The following is a 16688-nucleotide window of genomic DNA, read 5'->3' on the forward strand; positions in this document are numbered from 1 at the left end:
CTACCGCAGAGACTTAGCAAACTTTTATAGAAGGTGTCAGATGGTAAGTACTTTAGGCTTTGCTGGCCAGATGATCTCTCAACTACTAAACCATGCTATTGTAGCCTCAGAGCAGCCACAGACAATATGTAAACAAGAGCATGGTTGTATTTCAAAAAAACTTTATTTAAAAAAACAGTCAGGGACCAGATTTGGCCAAGGACCATAGTGTGCCAGCCCCAAGACTAGAGCAATGCACTTTTAACTTTTTTATTTTATTTTTATAAAATGCCAAGATCCACAAAAATGCTACTGCGCCCTGTGCATTAGCACTGTGACTCCCAGTTCGGAAAATTCTGCTTTGAAGGCGTGACAGACAGGAAAGCATGGTCTGGCCCCTTGTGGCCTTTCTGGTTGCAGCAAGCATTTCTAACTAGAGAGCAAGGCCAGCAGTCTGTTCAGCAGTAGGGACATCCAGCAAGCTGTCCTGGGGTCAGAAGAAGCCATAACTGGTCCCCTTTCTATCTCCTTAGGTCTTGGACTGCATTCCATTTTCTGATGAGTAATAACTCAACGTTGAAAATGTCCTTTGTGGGGGAAAACTCAGGAGTGAAAATGGGCTCTGAAGACTGGGAAAAAGATGAACCCCAGTGCTACTCAGAAAAAGATGAACCCCAGTGCTACTCAGAAAAAGATGAACCTCAGTGCTACTCAGAAGGTAAGGTTCTTGTGGAAATCTACCTCAGGGCCAAAGTGTAATTCCTAGAGCAGGACTTTGCTAGGTGCTGTGCACAGACCCAGCTGTTTCCTGCGGACCATGCACAGTAAGTGAGCTTTCAAACTTCCCTGGACAAATAACCAGACAAGAGAAATTCTGGAAGGGAAAAGGAAGCTTTGCTTCAGTGTCCAGGCACATAAGGTGGCAGATAAAAGGATCGTCCTCACCTACAGATTTGAGGCTTTAGCATCCTGTTTGCCAACTGGATGGTTGCATATCCTTCAAAATGCACCTCTTCCCTCCTAACCTACCCAGGTGGAAGAGAAGCCTCCAATGAGAAGCAATTCTCTGAGGCTGGGTTGAAAAAATGACCCAGGCACAGGGCATCTGAGTACTCCATGAGGAACGCATTTGGGTGTTGCCCATGGCGGGCAATAGGAGGAGGCTTTTGACCCAATGACTGTCTACTGAGGTGTGAAGGGAGAGGCCTGTAGCATGCCAGAGGCCAAACCCCTGAGCCAATTCATCTCTATTCTATGTTTCTGAGGAGGGAAGTTATGATTTAATGTCATTACTATCATGCTGCTCTAGTATTTCTCAGCACATACACAGAAGAGGGAATTAAATGGTCCTTGATACGCCCAAATCCTTGGAAAATCCCAATTGCGTATGCTAACCTCACTGTGTCTGACTGCAGACCCGGCTGGAAGCCCCCTGGAACCAGGCCCAAGCCTCACCTCCATGAATTTTGTTCACACAAGTAAGGCCCCAGGGTGAGGTGATGGGGGTGGCTGAGGTGCAAGGGTGGGGATGGGGGATGGCGCCATTGGGCCCTCTTAGAGGGTGGGAGAATTGTAGACTGGGGACACCTAAGGGTGCTGGATGGGGCTGAAGTCTTTCCTTTGCGGAAGCAAATCCCATCAGGAGATAAATCCGGGAAAGATGAGCCCGGGGAGGGGCAGGTGATGCTCACCTGCTAAGAGGCACAGGACAAGGAAGAGTTTGTGTCTGGGAACCTTCCAGGTGCCTCTTCTGATCATAGTCAAGAGACTGAAGACCCCCACAGCCTTAGGCCATGCCACTCAAAGGGTGGCCTCAAACCAGCAGCACCCACAGTTCTGGTGGTGCATCAGAAAGGCAGACAGCTCTGGGAGTGCATCAGAAAGGCAGAGCCTTGGCACCACCCACACCTACTGAACCATAGTTTGCAGGTAACTTCTTGCACATTAAAGTGTGGGCAACGGAAAGGCTTAGAGTTCAGCTAGCTGAGTGACTCTCAGTCAACCTGCACCTGCCCCATGAACTCAGACTGTCTGGGGTGGGCCTAGAAAAGCTCCCGAAGAGATTCTGATGGAAGGCAGGGGTGAGAACCATGGATCTCATCTGACCCCGTATCACTGGGGAGTTACTTAGGATCTTGCCTGGGGCCAGCCATCTCTTCGATAGACACTGAGAGTGTCCATGATGCTTGGGGCACTACAGGGTGGGAGGTGAAGGATCACAGGTGAGTCAGACAGGGAGCCTGCTCCTGGGGAGCTTACAGTGCTATAGGGCAGCGAGACAAGGATGCCAATACCTGTGTGCAGGTACCACTGACGAGTGCAGAGCGCCGCAGCACCAGAGAGGAAGCCAGCCTGTGCAGAGGAGGCTGAGGAGGGCTGCAGGGAGGAGGTGGCAGGAGAGCCGGTGTTACAGGAGGAGTCCTCCCCTTTCTCTAGGCATGAGGAGACCAGGAGGACATTCTACAATGAGAAAGCCAGGCAGAGGCCGTGTGCTTATGGCATGGGGGGAGAATGGCACCTTAGAATTATTCTCTACGTTAGAATTGCCTGTCACAAATACCCATATTATAGCTTCGCATAGTGTGGTGGTTACTGTGTTACCATATTGTCACATTTGCCATTTTCCAGCCACCTACCCATTCTTGACAGTCACTGGCCCAGCCTGGGGGCCCCTGCCCTTTATCAAACAAGTGCTGAGCTCTTTGTGGAGGTGAGGGTCACCTGTCCAATCCGAGGCCAGGAGGGAAGGTTCCCTTTTAAGACCCTACTCTAGGCAGACCTGGCCCAAATGAGTTGCTAGGAGCCCACACCCTAAGAACCCTCTGAGGACTGTTGTGGCTGGTCCTGCTGCTAGAAGTTCTTCCTCCAGGGCCAGGTGCAAGATTTGTGGCTTTTCAAAGGAGCCGCTAAAGCCCAACCTTGCACCGTGCTGCGCTCCTGGAGGCTTCCTGCCTCCACCCCTCCCAACTCTCCCATCACCGCTCCCTTAGACTGGCCAGTGCAGGGATCTGTCCCACTCTAGGCACTGCTGATGGAATGATGCCTCCAATAAGAGGGTGCAAAAAAGAGAGTTAAGAAAAACAATGATTATAAAGAGTCCTTTTTATATGTAAGACATTTTCTTCTCTCAGGCTAAGTGCTACTTACTTGAGTAAGCATTTTAGTTCTCATAACTCCTCTCTCAAGTAGGTGCTGTTATTACTCTCATTTCACAGATGAGGACATTGAGGTTTGGAGGGATTTAGTAACTTGTCCTCTGTCCTACAGCAGAGCTTGGATTTGAATCCATCTGTCCAAATCTGGAACCCATGTGCTTGCACAGAATGCTAAATTGCTTGTCCCAGCAAGATAGAAAGCCCAGGAGTGGAAGAAATATTCAGTGGCTGTGATGTCTGAGCCCACAGGCAGGGTGGTGAGCTGAGGCTGGGGCCCTTGGATGTGGGGAAGAGAAGACTGAGTCTTTCATTTTCGACGTGAAGTGTTGATATCTGGTGATATTGATCTAGGTCCAAAGGTGAAGAACTTAAACCCGAAGAAATTTAGCATTCATGACCAGGATCACAAAGTACTGGTCCTGGACTCTGGGAATCTCATAGCAGTTCCAGATAAAAACTACATACGCCCAGGTGACTCTCAATTTTGGCTGTGTTTTCTGTCCCCACCCAGCAGGGGTAAGGCCTCCCTCCAGGTGGGCTCAGCTCCGTGCTATACCATGCCCCATCTCCAGCAAGTGGTGGAAGCGGGGAGGGGAGGCCCCAGGGACTAGGGCATCAGAGGAAGGGTCTCTAGCGATGACCAGATCTGAAAGTAGTCTTTCTGGAAGGGCGGGAAAAATGGAGGCAGACACTTAGGTTGGAAGAAGAGGAAGCTTAAACCGGTGTGATGGAGGGAGATGTGGGCCACAGAGTCAAGGGGAGAGGGGCTGCGCACCAGGCCTGAAACCCCAGCAGACAGGAGGGACCTTTCCCTGCTCTCAGAATCCACACATGTTCTGATTGTCTTTTTCCAGAGATCTTCTTTGCGTTAGCCTCATCCTTGAGCTCAGCCTCTGCGGAGAAAGGAAGTCCAATTCTCTTGGGGGTCTCTAAAGGGGAGTTTTGTCTCTCCTGTGACAAGGATAAAGGACAAAGTCATCCATCCCTTCAGTTGAAGGTGAGAATTCTAGCTCAATTTCCTGTGCCTTTGGCTACTCCAAAGTAAAAGGCCAAGATCCTCAATGCCTCTCGCTTTTCTGCAAATTCTTATCTTGGCCAATATTACAGGGACATCCACCTTTCTGGAAGCACCAGGCAGAAGAGTACCATACCTTCTTCTCTGGTTCCTTGCCCCTTCTAGGGAAGGAGGGACTCCACACAGCGGGGAGACAATGAGGAACTGAGCACCCTTTCTCATCTCCTAGGCTCACAGGCCCTGGCCCTGGGCGGGTGGCGCTCCCCTCCTGCTGTGGCCCTCCATGTGGCAAGCAGCACAATTGGGTCAGGACCCTGGCGTGCTGCTGCAGGGCAGGAGGGTGTGAGGGAGCACTCGGAGGGCAGTGTGCCTGCTCTGCAAATTTAGTCCTGCATGGAGCATCCTTTCACTTGAGGGGAGAAATCTTAGGAAGCTCAACTGGATATGGATCTAGGCCATATTCTCTAAACGAACTTTAAAAACTATAGAGCTGACATTTTGGTGTTCATCTGACTCTTACATCTCTCTCTTTGTCTCAATGTATTTTTAATTTGGGGGACAAGAGGGTATGGAAAAGAAGGCATGATTGCTTCTCATCCCTTAAATACCAGTACCAAGGCTGACACATCATCTTCCCCAAGGACCATCTGCCTTCTTTCTTCTCTTCCTCTCCTGTGTAAAAGCCTGGAGGATGAGCACATATGCTGGGTTTTTCTCCCTCTCAAAGCCTGCGCTGTCTAATTAATCCCTTTTACCTCACAGAAGAAGAAACTGATGAAGCTGGCTGCCCTAAAGGAATCAGCACGCCGGCCCTTCATCTTTTACAGGGCTCAGGTTGGCTCCCGGAACATGCTGGAGTCGGCAGCTCACCCTGGATGGTTCATCTGCACCTCCTGCAATTGTAATGAACCTGTTGGAGTGACAGATAAATTTGAGAACAGGAAACACATTGAATTTTCATTTCAACCAGTTTGCAAAGCTGAAATGAGCCCCAGTAAGGTCAGCGATTAGGAAACTGCCCCATCAAATGCCTTCCTTGCTAATTCGAACTAATTACATAAAAACACAAAATCTGCTCACTAACCTTTATGTCAGTGGGTTTCATTTCTCATTCATACTTTAAGGATTTGTGTTTTTAGGATACATCAAGAGAAGCTTGTTTAATTACAAAGTTCTGGGTTGGAAAGAGACCAGCTTCTGCTTGTGTACTGCTACCCTGAACCATCAGACATCCACGTGTGTGTCATATGCTATGATGTGGCCAGTCTGAGTGCAATACTTGTAGCAGGAAGGAGCAGCTCGGTGCATGCTGTGCTCTAGAATTAGTCCTTCTACTGGGGTTTGGTAAGTTCTGAGGGCATTGATCCTGGGGCAGAAGTGGCTGAGTCTGTTTCTAGGGTACAGCGTGCAAGAAAGAAATGTAACAGCAAGTCACGATCCAGCCAAGTGATAATGGAAAACGGGTAGTTGGGTCCCAGATGAGGAGCAGGGTGACCTGACCTGTGGAAAAGACACAGAGAGAAGGAATCTGGCTCAGATGATAGCCAGGAGACCAGGTGAGCAGCCAGTTAGTGTCTTTGATTCCTGTCAACAGGGCATGGTCTTATCACTAAGCAGGGCTCAGATCCTCATAGTGGGGGAGAGGAAGGCTGGTCGAACAGAAATCAGGGCCTGGAAACAGAATGAGGGGGTGGATACAGGGGCCGGAGGCCTGGAAATTAGTTTATTACTTTTAGCTCTTCAGTTACAAGCAATAATAATCACTTCTAGCTTATTTAAGCAAAAAGTATACTATGAAAGGAGCTTTCTAGAAGGATATTGGGTATATTCATTTCTTAGTGCTGCTGTAACAAATTACCACCAACTTTGTGGTTTAAACAATGCAATGTATTATCTTACAATTATGGAGGTCAGTCTGGAATGTGTCTCACTGGGCCAAAATAAAAGAATCAGCAGGATTGCAATGCTTTGGGGGGGCTCTAGGGGAGAGTCAATTTCCTTGCCTCTTCCAGCTTCCAGAGGCCACCTGCGTTCCTTGGCTAGTGGCCCACTCCCCTCTTTGCTGCTTGGGTTTTTCTCACACTGCTTTACTCTGACCCTCCTGACTTCTTCTTTCACATATAATAACACTTGCAATTTACACCAGGCCCACCTCAATATGCAGGATACTCTCACATCTCAAAGAAGCTTAACTTTAATCACAGATGAAAAGTCCCTTTTGCTGTGTAAGGTAACATATTCACAGGATGTTGGTATTAGAATGTGCACGTTTTTGGGGTGCCATTATTCTGCCTATCATGTGAAGTAACTTTCAAAATGGAAAGACATGCTGAAGAACAAGTCAGGGATTTCTGGTAGGCCAAAAATGACAGAAGCCAGAAAACGTTGGTCCCATCACTCAGATGGGTAAGAGCCAATCATGATTTTTGTCAGTTAGCAAAAGATTGAGATTCCAAACAAATCATGTGACTGCCCTAGTTTGAGTCATGTATGAACTCCTTGGTCAGTGAAGGGCAGCACACCTTGATCAACACTCCCTACAAGACTGTATCCAATGAGGCCAGTGATGTTCCTCAAAGCAGAGCTGGAGAACTAATCCCAGGAGAGAGGCATGTTGGTGGTGGGCAGGCAGACAAAGCTTAGCCATAAAGGAGGAGTAGGGACAGCACCCGAGGCACGGAGGCTCAAGTGAGATGACACCCATGGGAAGCTCTGACAAGGTCAGCTGCTTCTGTTTCTGATCCTGATGATGATGGTGATCAACACCAGCCCAGTGACAAAAAAGTACATAGTATATTTAGTAGATGTTCCCAACACAGAGAAATGGTAAATATTCAAGGCGATGAATACTCTAAACATTCTACCTTGGTTATTACACATTCAGTGCATGTAATGAATACTTGCATGTATGCCATAAATATGTGAAATATTACGTATGTATATAAAAGAAAAAAATGTGTCCAGGTGACACCGATACTTTGGAGAGGAAGGCATCTCTTCTTCACAATATCACAAAACTATTTTCACGACTAAGACACAGCTATTCAAATTAGTCACTGAGCCAGGGCTGTCTCATGGCAGTGAGGACTCTGGTTCCTTTACAGACTAGCAGAAAGAAGATGGGGCTTACTGACCATGGCCTTGAGGAGGCTGAACATGCAGGCCAAATGGAGACACAGACAGCCTGGGCTTGGTCCTGCTCCATCCCCTTCCAACCTGGTGACATATAGCGAGTCACTCTGGCATGGGTCACTCATGCTTCCTGTGAGGTTCCACCAAGGTAGCAAATGCATCAACACCTTACTGAAGCACAAGGCCCTGTGTACTGCTGACTTCACGAAAGGCATGGTTGTGGTGATCACATATGTGTGTGCTATGCCATTGAATGCTGGAAACTTTTCTCACCCCAGCACTACCGACTCCCCTTTACCCAGTCTTATTGTTCTCACTGTAACACGCTATATAGTTTGCTTCTTACATTTATTGTTTGTGTCTCCCACTAGCATGTAAGTCCCACAAGTGCTTTGCTCTGTGATGTATGCCAAGAACCCACTGCAGCGCTTGGCACTTGTAGGAACTCCATAAGATTTTTATAAATGAAGAAAGGAAAAAAAAAAAAGAGAGAGGGAGGGAGAAAGGAAAGGAAGGCTTCTATTTAAATGATGGTCTTCTCCTTATTTCTATAGTAATATGACTTCCCCTGCAAAGTAGATGCATTTTGGAAAAAGTGTATAAATAAACTCAGGTGGTTTTGAATTTCATTTTCCTAACTGTAATTGTAATCATGGATCTTTATGTTTAGTGAAAAAGTTTTGGCCCTTATGCCTTACACCTGAGAATCCCAAAGTATTGGTTTGTTAGGGCTCCCATAAAGAACCATAAACTGGGTGGCTTAAAACAACAGAAATTTATTGTCTCCTGGCTCAGGAGACCAAAGTCTGAACTCCAGGTGTTGGTTCATTCTGAGAGCTCTGAGAGAGAATCTGTTCCAAGCCTCCCTTCAGTTTGTGGTAGCTCCAGAGTTCCTCGGCTGGTGGCAGCAAAACTCCAGTCTCTGCCCCCATCTTCACATGGCTGTCTTCTCTCTGTGTTTCTGTGTCCAGATTGTCCTATAAGGACAGGTCATACTGAATTAGGGCTCACTCGAATGACTTCATCTTAAGTTGATCTGTATCTGTAAAGACCTTGTTTCCAAGTAAGGTCACATTCACAGCTACTGGGGGGTAGGACCTCAACATATCTTTTTGGGAGACATAATTCAACTCATAATACCCAACGTGATAACTGTTCATCTCATGAAATTTAATATCTCTCAAAAGGTGATCTCAGGACATTTAATCTGTGGCGGAAACTCCCATAGGAAACATTCCAGCCAGAGGCTCCTTTCACAGCTGGTCACTCCTCTTACCCCATCCGAGGTCCTGGGGCTGAGTGAGGCAGGTGGGGACAAGAGGAAGGCTGTCTTGGGAGTAGAAAGAGAAGACCTCATTCACTCAGCACTCTGTTCGTGAATGAGCTATCCAGCATAGGGTATAATAAATAGCTTTAGGAGTGGTAGACTCCAAACATTTTTTGGATCCCAATTATCCTAATCAATTAAACAAAGTCTAGAACATGTCTTGAAATGTGGGCATTGGTACATTATGAAACTTACACAGAACTTAAAAATTTACAAGGACTAAATAAAATAGGAACTGACATCTAATATTTTCTCCCACATTCCCATGCACTGTCTAGATCAACCAACCCCAGCCCTCAATCTCATCCTGGTGGACACATGCCTAGTGATGTGATCAGCTGGTTCTCAGGGGGCTGGTGAAAGTGGGTATACAGCTTTTGCCAATTTCCATGGCATAACTACTCCAAATATGGCCAATTTCAAACTACCAACATGAAGGCGAAGGCACAGACACAGAGTTTGGAAGAGATATTAACAATTGGCTATTACAAGCTGATATGAGTTAACTCCAGCACACCACCACCGCCACCTTTAAGCTCCTTGTGTTAGTGCAGGGGTTGGCAAACTGCAGCCTAAAGGCCAAATACAGCTTGCTGCCTGTTTTGTGTATTTGCCAACACAGCCATGCTGTCTATGGCCTTCTTTGTACTGTAACAACAGAGCATGTGGCAGGATATATAGAATCTGGCACTCTATGAAAAGTGCTGACTCCTGCTCTACAGGAGAAGAGACCACAGATTGTCTTCAGCTTCCAAACATTCATCCCTGAGTCAGTCTAGAGCCTGAAATTTAGAGCCTGAAGCACAGTTTCCAGCAGAGGGCTGAAATGCATGATAGTTGGGGTTTCCACCTCTCACCCAAAAGCCTACTCAATACTTTACTGCAAAAACATGTTATCATCGTTATTTTTTACTTAGCCCACCTTTCCTTGGCAATTTTCCATAGCAAAATGCATTCTAAAGTGCAACTAATCAGGAGACTTGGAGCCTCTGGACACCCCCTTGTTCCTTGCCCGCAGTCCCTGGCAGAAGGTGCTTTATCAGAGAGGCTCCATGCAGGGGCTCAGGACAGGATCAGAGGTCAGTTGCACCAAGGGGGCAGGGACAGCAGAGGAGACTGTTCAGTACATTGTCATGGTCCTGGTGATTTCTGGTCCGTGAGGGAATTTACACATGCATTGGGTGATTGACAATCACCAATTGAGGGAGAATTTGTGTGCCTATTTTGTAGGTGAGGAAACAGATGTAGAGACATCAAGTAACTTTACTACAGTCATGTGGCTTTTCAGTGGCAGACTTTCAGGTGTTGTGACTCCTAGTCCAGAGTTCTTTGCACTGCCCCTGAGGTGCTAAAACACTGCTGTGCTATAAGACTCACTTGAGGGAGCTTCCTAAAAAGAGAGATTGTACAACCTGACATTCTTGTTTAACTGTTTTGGGATGTAGCTCAGGGATTTAGCTGCCTTAAAAAAAAAAAAAAACCTCCCAAGTAATTCTGATGCAAGCAGTTCTTTCTTGTTCACCCTTTGAAGAAACACTGCCTCCTCCCCATACATTTCATTAGAAAATGGTAACATGTTTTTCAGCCTGAGAGCCATTTCTGGGTGACTAGTCCACACTGGGTGACTGGACATTGGCAGCCCGCTGTACTAGCTTTAAGTCTAGGCTTAAACACATATGATAGGAGATGTCCTACTCCAGATGATATTGGTCTGAACCATGGAAAAATTCCATCGTGTGGCACATCTGGTGGCTGTGCACTGTCCCCAGCAGTGAGGCACCCAGTGAAGACAGCAGCTGGGAGAGGCTTATTTACATGCAGTGGGACAGTGTGGGCTAGACTGCTGAGCCCTCTGCAGTTTACTCTGTGTCAGGCAATGAGGGTGAAAGGCTGAGCAGACCCAGGTGCAGACCATAACCTCCAGGGAGACAGATATCAGTCAGGCCAACCCCAATTGTAGATGGAGAAGCAGTGCCCAGGCATGACCGGGGGTGTATCCAACCAGGAAATCTACATGTAAACATAAGAGGAGAAAATGAACAGATGTTGCTCTTATATTTATATGTAGATATTTATGAAGAGCATATAATTTTTTTCTGTGTGTTCTAAGAAGTTTATAAGTATGCCTTAAAAATGTTTAGTACATACTGTATGTATCGTTTCCATTAGGTATTTTGTTTTTCATACTTATCCACATTGACATTGTAGCAACAGTATAATACAACAACCCCTTCTACAAAAGCAGAAGGAAGTGAAGCTTTGGAAGGAAGCACCCAGCAAGCTTGCCCCTTTCAGGTGGGTACAGTGAGCAGGAGCCAGTGAGGTTGAGATCCTTTGAGAGGAAGCAGTCTTTAACCAGGAAAACTCTGCACTGCATCCTGGCCACACCTAACCCTTGGACAATGGTGCTTGGAGCGCCTTCCAGCTCTTATGGCTTGCAATTTCTTTCTCCCGCTCTTCACCCATGATGATTAAATCTTCTCCTACAGAGTTGGACAACAAAGCCTTGATTTCCTGCCTCCCCTGGTGTGATCACGAGGCGTAGACATGGCCAGGAACATGTAGGTGTCTTTGAAAGCTGAACAAGTTAGTAAATTTCCAACCTCATTTCACCCACCAGTAAAATGGGAGAATAATAAAACCTATTTTACATAGGGTTGACAGGAGGAGTAAAGAGGGATTCAGTGAAAGTTCATTATTATCATTTGTAGTAGCAGTGTTAGTAATATCAACTGAAAGTTCATTATCATTATTAGTAGCAGTATTGATAACCCTCTTTTCTGTGCCTTCTCACTGGGGACCCCAGGCCGTCAGCAATGCCCAGGGTGTCATGGATCTCTGTTGCCTCGGGCATCAGCTGTACCAATGGTGAGGACAGTGCAAGGGTGGGGATGACATGGCAAGGCAGGAAGCACCCAGAAGCAGAAGCTTCGTGGGGTGAAGATGGCAGGAGCTTAGGGACAGTCAGAGGGGTGTGCCTCCTCTTGTGGAGGCTTTCTTAGTTGGCAGGACCTGCTGCAGCTGTGGCCATGGATTCATCTGAATATGGGTGGAATTAGACATTCAGCTGCGTTAGCTGTGCCTAGAAGGAGGAACTCTAAATTGAGAACTTGTCCCTATCGCCACCTCTGATAGGCAGATGATCCATCCATCAGTGTCTGAGCTCAGGTGTGCATGGGGGTGGGTAAGAGCCCACACACAGGGCTGATGACTGAGTCTATTTAGAACAACAGATGTAAAATCTGGTAATGTAAAATGTGATAGATTACTTTGTCAATTAGCAATTATACTATGTAATTATATACATACATAAACATAAACACAAGCAGTATTGTCCCCTACTCATTCCATAAAACTGATACCTTTAGCTGGGATTCCCAGCTTTCACTCTCTTCTCTGTCGTCTACTCTCTATATCCTCCCCATCCTGTAAATCTGGCTTATATGCCACTTCCTCCCTAAAGGCCTCCCTCAATCCCTTGCTGGAAGTGACATTTTCCTCTTTGAGCTGCCCCTGCCTGTGCTTTGGTGAGGTCAGCTATGCTGCAGTATCTTGTATTGCAGTTGTCACATCATTGTATAGGATTAATTTCTGACACACTCCATATTTTTCAAAGGGCCTAGTGTGGGGCTTTAACAGTAACTACACCACCATGCCTAGCTAATTTTTTGTATTTTTGGTGGAGACGAGATTTCACTGTGTTGGCCAGGTTGGTCTCGAACTCCTGAAGTCAGGGCAGTTTTGCAGTCATTTATATCCACTTTTAACACATGCAGATTAAGGGGCAATTTATGCAGAAATTTCTAGGGAATTGATAATAACTTCTCGGTCATTGAGTCATTGCCGTGGAAGGGGGGTTAATGTCCTGGTGTTGCCATGGGAACAGTAAACTGACATGGTGAACTGGTGGGTATGTCTTATGAAAAGCTCCTTCTACCCAAGCCCTGTTTCAGTTAGTCCTCAATTTGGTCCATTGTCCCAGTCTTGCCTCCAGAGTCAAGTCCCACTCCCTACCTCATAAGGAGAGATGTAAATACATGGAATAGAAATGAGAGTCCAGAAATAATCTCATACATCTATGATCAACTGATTTTCAGCAAAGGTGCCAAGACCATTCAATGAGGGAAAGAATCACATTTTCAACAAATGGTGCTAGATAACCACATATGAAGGAATGCAACTGGGCCCTTATCTCACGCCATATACAGAAATTAACTCAAAATGACTCAAGCACTTAAATGTAAGAGCTAAAACTATAATATTCTTAGAAGAAAACAAGCATATATCTTTATGACCTTGGATTTGGTGGTTGATTCTTGGATGATACTAAAAGCACAAGCAAAAACAACAAAATATAGGTAAATTGGACCTTGTCAAATTTTAAAACTTTTAGACTGGGTGCAGTGGCTTACACCTGTAATCCTAGCACTTTAGAGGCTGAGGCAGGAGGATCTCTTGAGCCCAGGAGTTTGAGAGTTTGAGACCAGCCTGGGCAGCATGGTGAGACCCTGTCTCTACAAAGAAAAAAAAAATTACCTGGGTGTGGTGCACGCTTGTAGTCCCCACTACTTAGGAGGCTGAGATGGGAGGATTGTTTGAGCCCAGGAAGCTGAGGCTACAGTGAACCGAGATTGTGCCACTGCGCTCCAGCCTGGGTGACAGAGCAAGATCCTGTCTCAAATAAATAAATAAATAAAAAATAAAGATAGATCTCTGGATCTTGCCTTCGGAGACTGATTCAACTAACGGGTCTGGGTGGGAGCCCAGCCATTTGTATTTTTTGAAAACTCTCCAGGTGATTTTATTGTGCGGCCACGGTTAAGAATCACTGTATCATAGGGTTGGACTCCTAACTGGAAACAGTTTGCACCATCAGGTGTCACAGCAATCTGATAATAGTTAAGCTTTCCTCCTAGATTTTCGGATATTAGACGAGTCATGTTTACAAGTTTTTTACCAAGAGACGAACTATCTTTCTGCCCTTACTTTCTCTCGTATACTATTCTAATCCCAGAACCCTTTGGAACTTCCACTGGGAGATGAATCTAGAAAGCGACTCTCTTGGCTACAACAGAGAGTAATGTTGGCCTGTTTGTGCCAGATCCAGCTGGTGTTAAGAGTGGGACAGCACCTCTCTGAAATCCCCTCCTCTCCCATCAGATTCAGTCCCCCATTTGCATTACATACAGTCATCACTATGGGTTTCTATTACCTTGCTAGGGCATTTGGAGGTGACATATATACCAACTATTAGTTTTGAACTGTGGTTCCCAAAGTGTGGACTACAGGGGCACCTCAACACACTCATAAGGTGTCGTGGGATATTTAAATATTTTGAGGAAAACACAGTGACATCTGTCAGGCCCATGAAAACTATTGCCATTAAATTGTTTCAATGCAATTACTTAAGAAGCAGAACTGGCCAGGCGTGGAGGATCACGCCTATAATCCCAGCACTTTGGGAGGCCGAGGTGGGCGGAACACGAGGTCAGGAGTTCGAGACCAGCCTGACCAACATAGTGAAAACCTGTCTCTACTAAAAACACAAAAATTAGCCGGGCATGGTGGCATGCACCTGTAATCCCAGCTATTCAGGAGACTGAGGCAGGAGAATTGCTTGAACCCGGGAGGCGGAGGTTGCAGTGAGCCAAAATCGTGCCACTACACTCCAGCCTGGGTGACAGAGTGAGACTCCAAAAAAAAAAGAGAGAGAGAGGGAGAAACAGAACTGTCAGGTGTTTCTTTTGGCTTAAAGTACTCTGTGAGGAAATTTCTGGCACACTAAGGATACCATGAACTGAGAGAGTTTGGGAACCTCTGCTTTAGAAGCTAGAGGTAGCATTCCTTGGGCACAGTACTGCCTTGGGGTCGGCAAATCCTTTCGATGGTGCATTTAGGTGTGGCAAGACAGCTCTTAGAGTGGGACCAGGATATGTTTGGAGACAGAGAGAACTAGATTGAGCTGCCCGATAAAGACACGGCAGCCTAGCAGGATGTAGTGACTCATATCTGTAATCCTAGTGCTTTGGAAGGCTGAAGTGGGAGGACTGCTTGAGGCCAGGTGTTTCAGATCAGCCTGGGAAACAATAAGACCTCTACAGAAAAAAAAAAAAAAAAAATTAATCTCATGTGGTGGCATGTACCTGCAGTCCCAGCTACCTGGCAGGCTGAGGTAGGAGGATCACTTGAGCCCAGCCAGGGTAATGCTACAGTGAGCCATGACTGTGCCACTGCACTCCAGCCCAGGTGACAGAAAGAGATCCTCTCTCAAAGATTAATTAATTAAATAAATATATAGTGGCCATGGCATCCCTAGAGAGACAAGGGCCTGGGAATAGGTAGAAGTCGAGGGAAATGAGAAGTGAGAGGCGGCCCTGGAGCTGGAACTGAGAGAACAGGATGGCCTCTGAGAAGTTCCTGATGCGGTGTCACTGAGGTGTCTGATGTCTGGTTGTAACTGTTTGCTGGGCCCATGTCATCCCTCATATCTGCTAGCTCCATGCTGGTCAAAGTGTGGTATGGGGATCAGCGGCATCAGCATCACTTGAGAACTTGTTAGAGATGCAGAATCTAGAGCCCCACTCAGGGCCCAGAAACAGAACCTGCATTTTAACAAGCTCCCCAGGTGATTCTCACACACGCTGGCATTTGAGAAGCACTGGGCTAGTTGACAGGTTCTCAGGCGTAGCTGACATTGAAATATCCAGGGAGCAGGCTTGGCATCAGGATGTTTAAAAGTCCTCCAGGTGTTTCTAAAGCCACGTTTGAGGAATTACTGGACTGATACAAATGTTTTGTGATAGTGTTTTGTGTGTGTGTGTGTGTTGGAGGGAGTTCTGGGTCAGTTTGGCACCAACACAGGAAACAATTGAAATATGTGAGCCATGAGAGAGAAGTCAGGAGAGAAAAGAAATTAGCGACACAAGAGGTGCTCCTCAGGTATGAGGAAATAGGGTGGAGCAAACTGGGTTTTCCACCATAAGTTGGATGGGGGTTCAAGTAAATTCTACTTAAAAATTACAAACAGGGGCTGGGCATGGTGGCTCATGCCTGTAATCCCAGCACTTTGAGAGATTGAGGTGGGTGGACCACAAGGTCAAGAGATCAAGACTGTTCTGGCCAACATGGTGAAACCCTGTCTCTACTAAAAATACAAAAATTAGCTGGGCATGGTGGTGCGTGCCTGTAGTCCTGGCTACTCAGGAGGCTGAGGCAGGAGAATCGCTTGAACCTGGGAGGCAGAGGTTACAATGAGCCAAGATCGTGCCACTGCACTCCAGCCTGGTGACAGAGTGAGACAGTGTCTCAAAAAAGAAAAAAAAAAATACAAGCAGGATGATCCCAAGCCTGCAGGACTTGGAGACATCTAGGTGACTGACACTCAGTCACAAACATAATTGGTCACAAGGCTGATGAAATTCACAACAGACCTTCAGATGGTATGCACTCAAGTGATGTCCACAAGTCTGCCTAAAGAGATGCTATATTCAGACATTTGGCATCAATCTCCATCGAGCAAAGTTAGTCCAAAGCAGCGGGTTCCAAAAACACTTTCCTAAGACAAATTCTCTATTTGCCTTTAATATCGGTCATCCCAGCCCTTGGAATAGAGGAACAAATGATACCAGTGGTACCTTACCACAATGCGCCAAGGTATTATACTCTCATGCTCCATTTTCTCCCTCTGTCTACGTCACTATTAACTCACTGACTTCTGGTGCAAGCCCTCCTGGGAGAAAAAGTCTACTCTTGTACCTTGGAGCAAGTTGGTCAGAGTAGATATTAAGGATAAAATTTGGAAAGTTAGAAAAGCTATTAGGAGGAGATCCTTCTAGTTGAAAACACAGCCTGGCCAAGTCAATGATGCTATTTCATCTCCCCAGCCATGCAGGTTCACAGCTAAGGAAGATAATTTACGCTTGGGCTAGGGGATGGGAAAGGCCAAAGTTACTGATGCGACAGCCCAGAGAGGTATTTCAGTAATCTGAGGGTGGGGACCACAAACCTGGTTCAGGGATGTACAGTGTTGACAGCTGTGAGTGGATGCCTGGAGTTCTGGTGTGTCTTCTAGCACAATGAT

The 16688-nt window shown here is 46.3% G+C and overlaps 1 protein-coding gene across 4 annotated transcripts; it reads left to right on the forward strand.

Annotated features, from left to right (window-relative positions):
- The first annotated feature begins 561 nt into the window (after nt 1-561).
- IL37 (interleukin 37) lies at nt 562-5232 on the forward strand. 4 transcript variants are annotated; one of them, XM_011959470.1, is made up of 5 exons: nt 562-633; nt 1382-1457; nt 3486-3605; nt 3989-4131; nt 4912-5232. In XM_011959470.1, exons 1-5 carry the CDS (start codon nt 562-564, stop codon nt 5158-5160), a joined length of 660 nt encoding a protein of 219 aa, XP_011814860.1. In that variant the 3' UTR covers nt 5161-5232. The 4 variants fall into 4 exon arrangements, with proteins under 4 accessions (XP_011814860.1, XP_011814862.1, XP_011814863.1 ...); XM_011959472.1 differs by lacking the exon at nt 1382-1457 and having other exon boundaries at nt 562-641; nt 3484-3605; XM_011959473.1 differs by lacking the exon at nt 3486-3605 and having other exon boundaries at nt 4912-5160.
- The last annotated feature ends 11456 nt before the right edge of the window (nt 5233-16688 follow it).

The sequence above is a fragment of the Colobus angolensis genome, unplaced genomic scaffold, assembly GCF_000951035.1.
Source record: "Colobus angolensis palliatus isolate OR3802 unplaced genomic scaffold, Cang.pa_1.0 Scaffold498, whole genome shotgun sequence".
NCBI lineage: Eukaryota > Metazoa > Chordata > Mammalia > Primates > Cercopithecidae > Colobus > Colobus angolensis.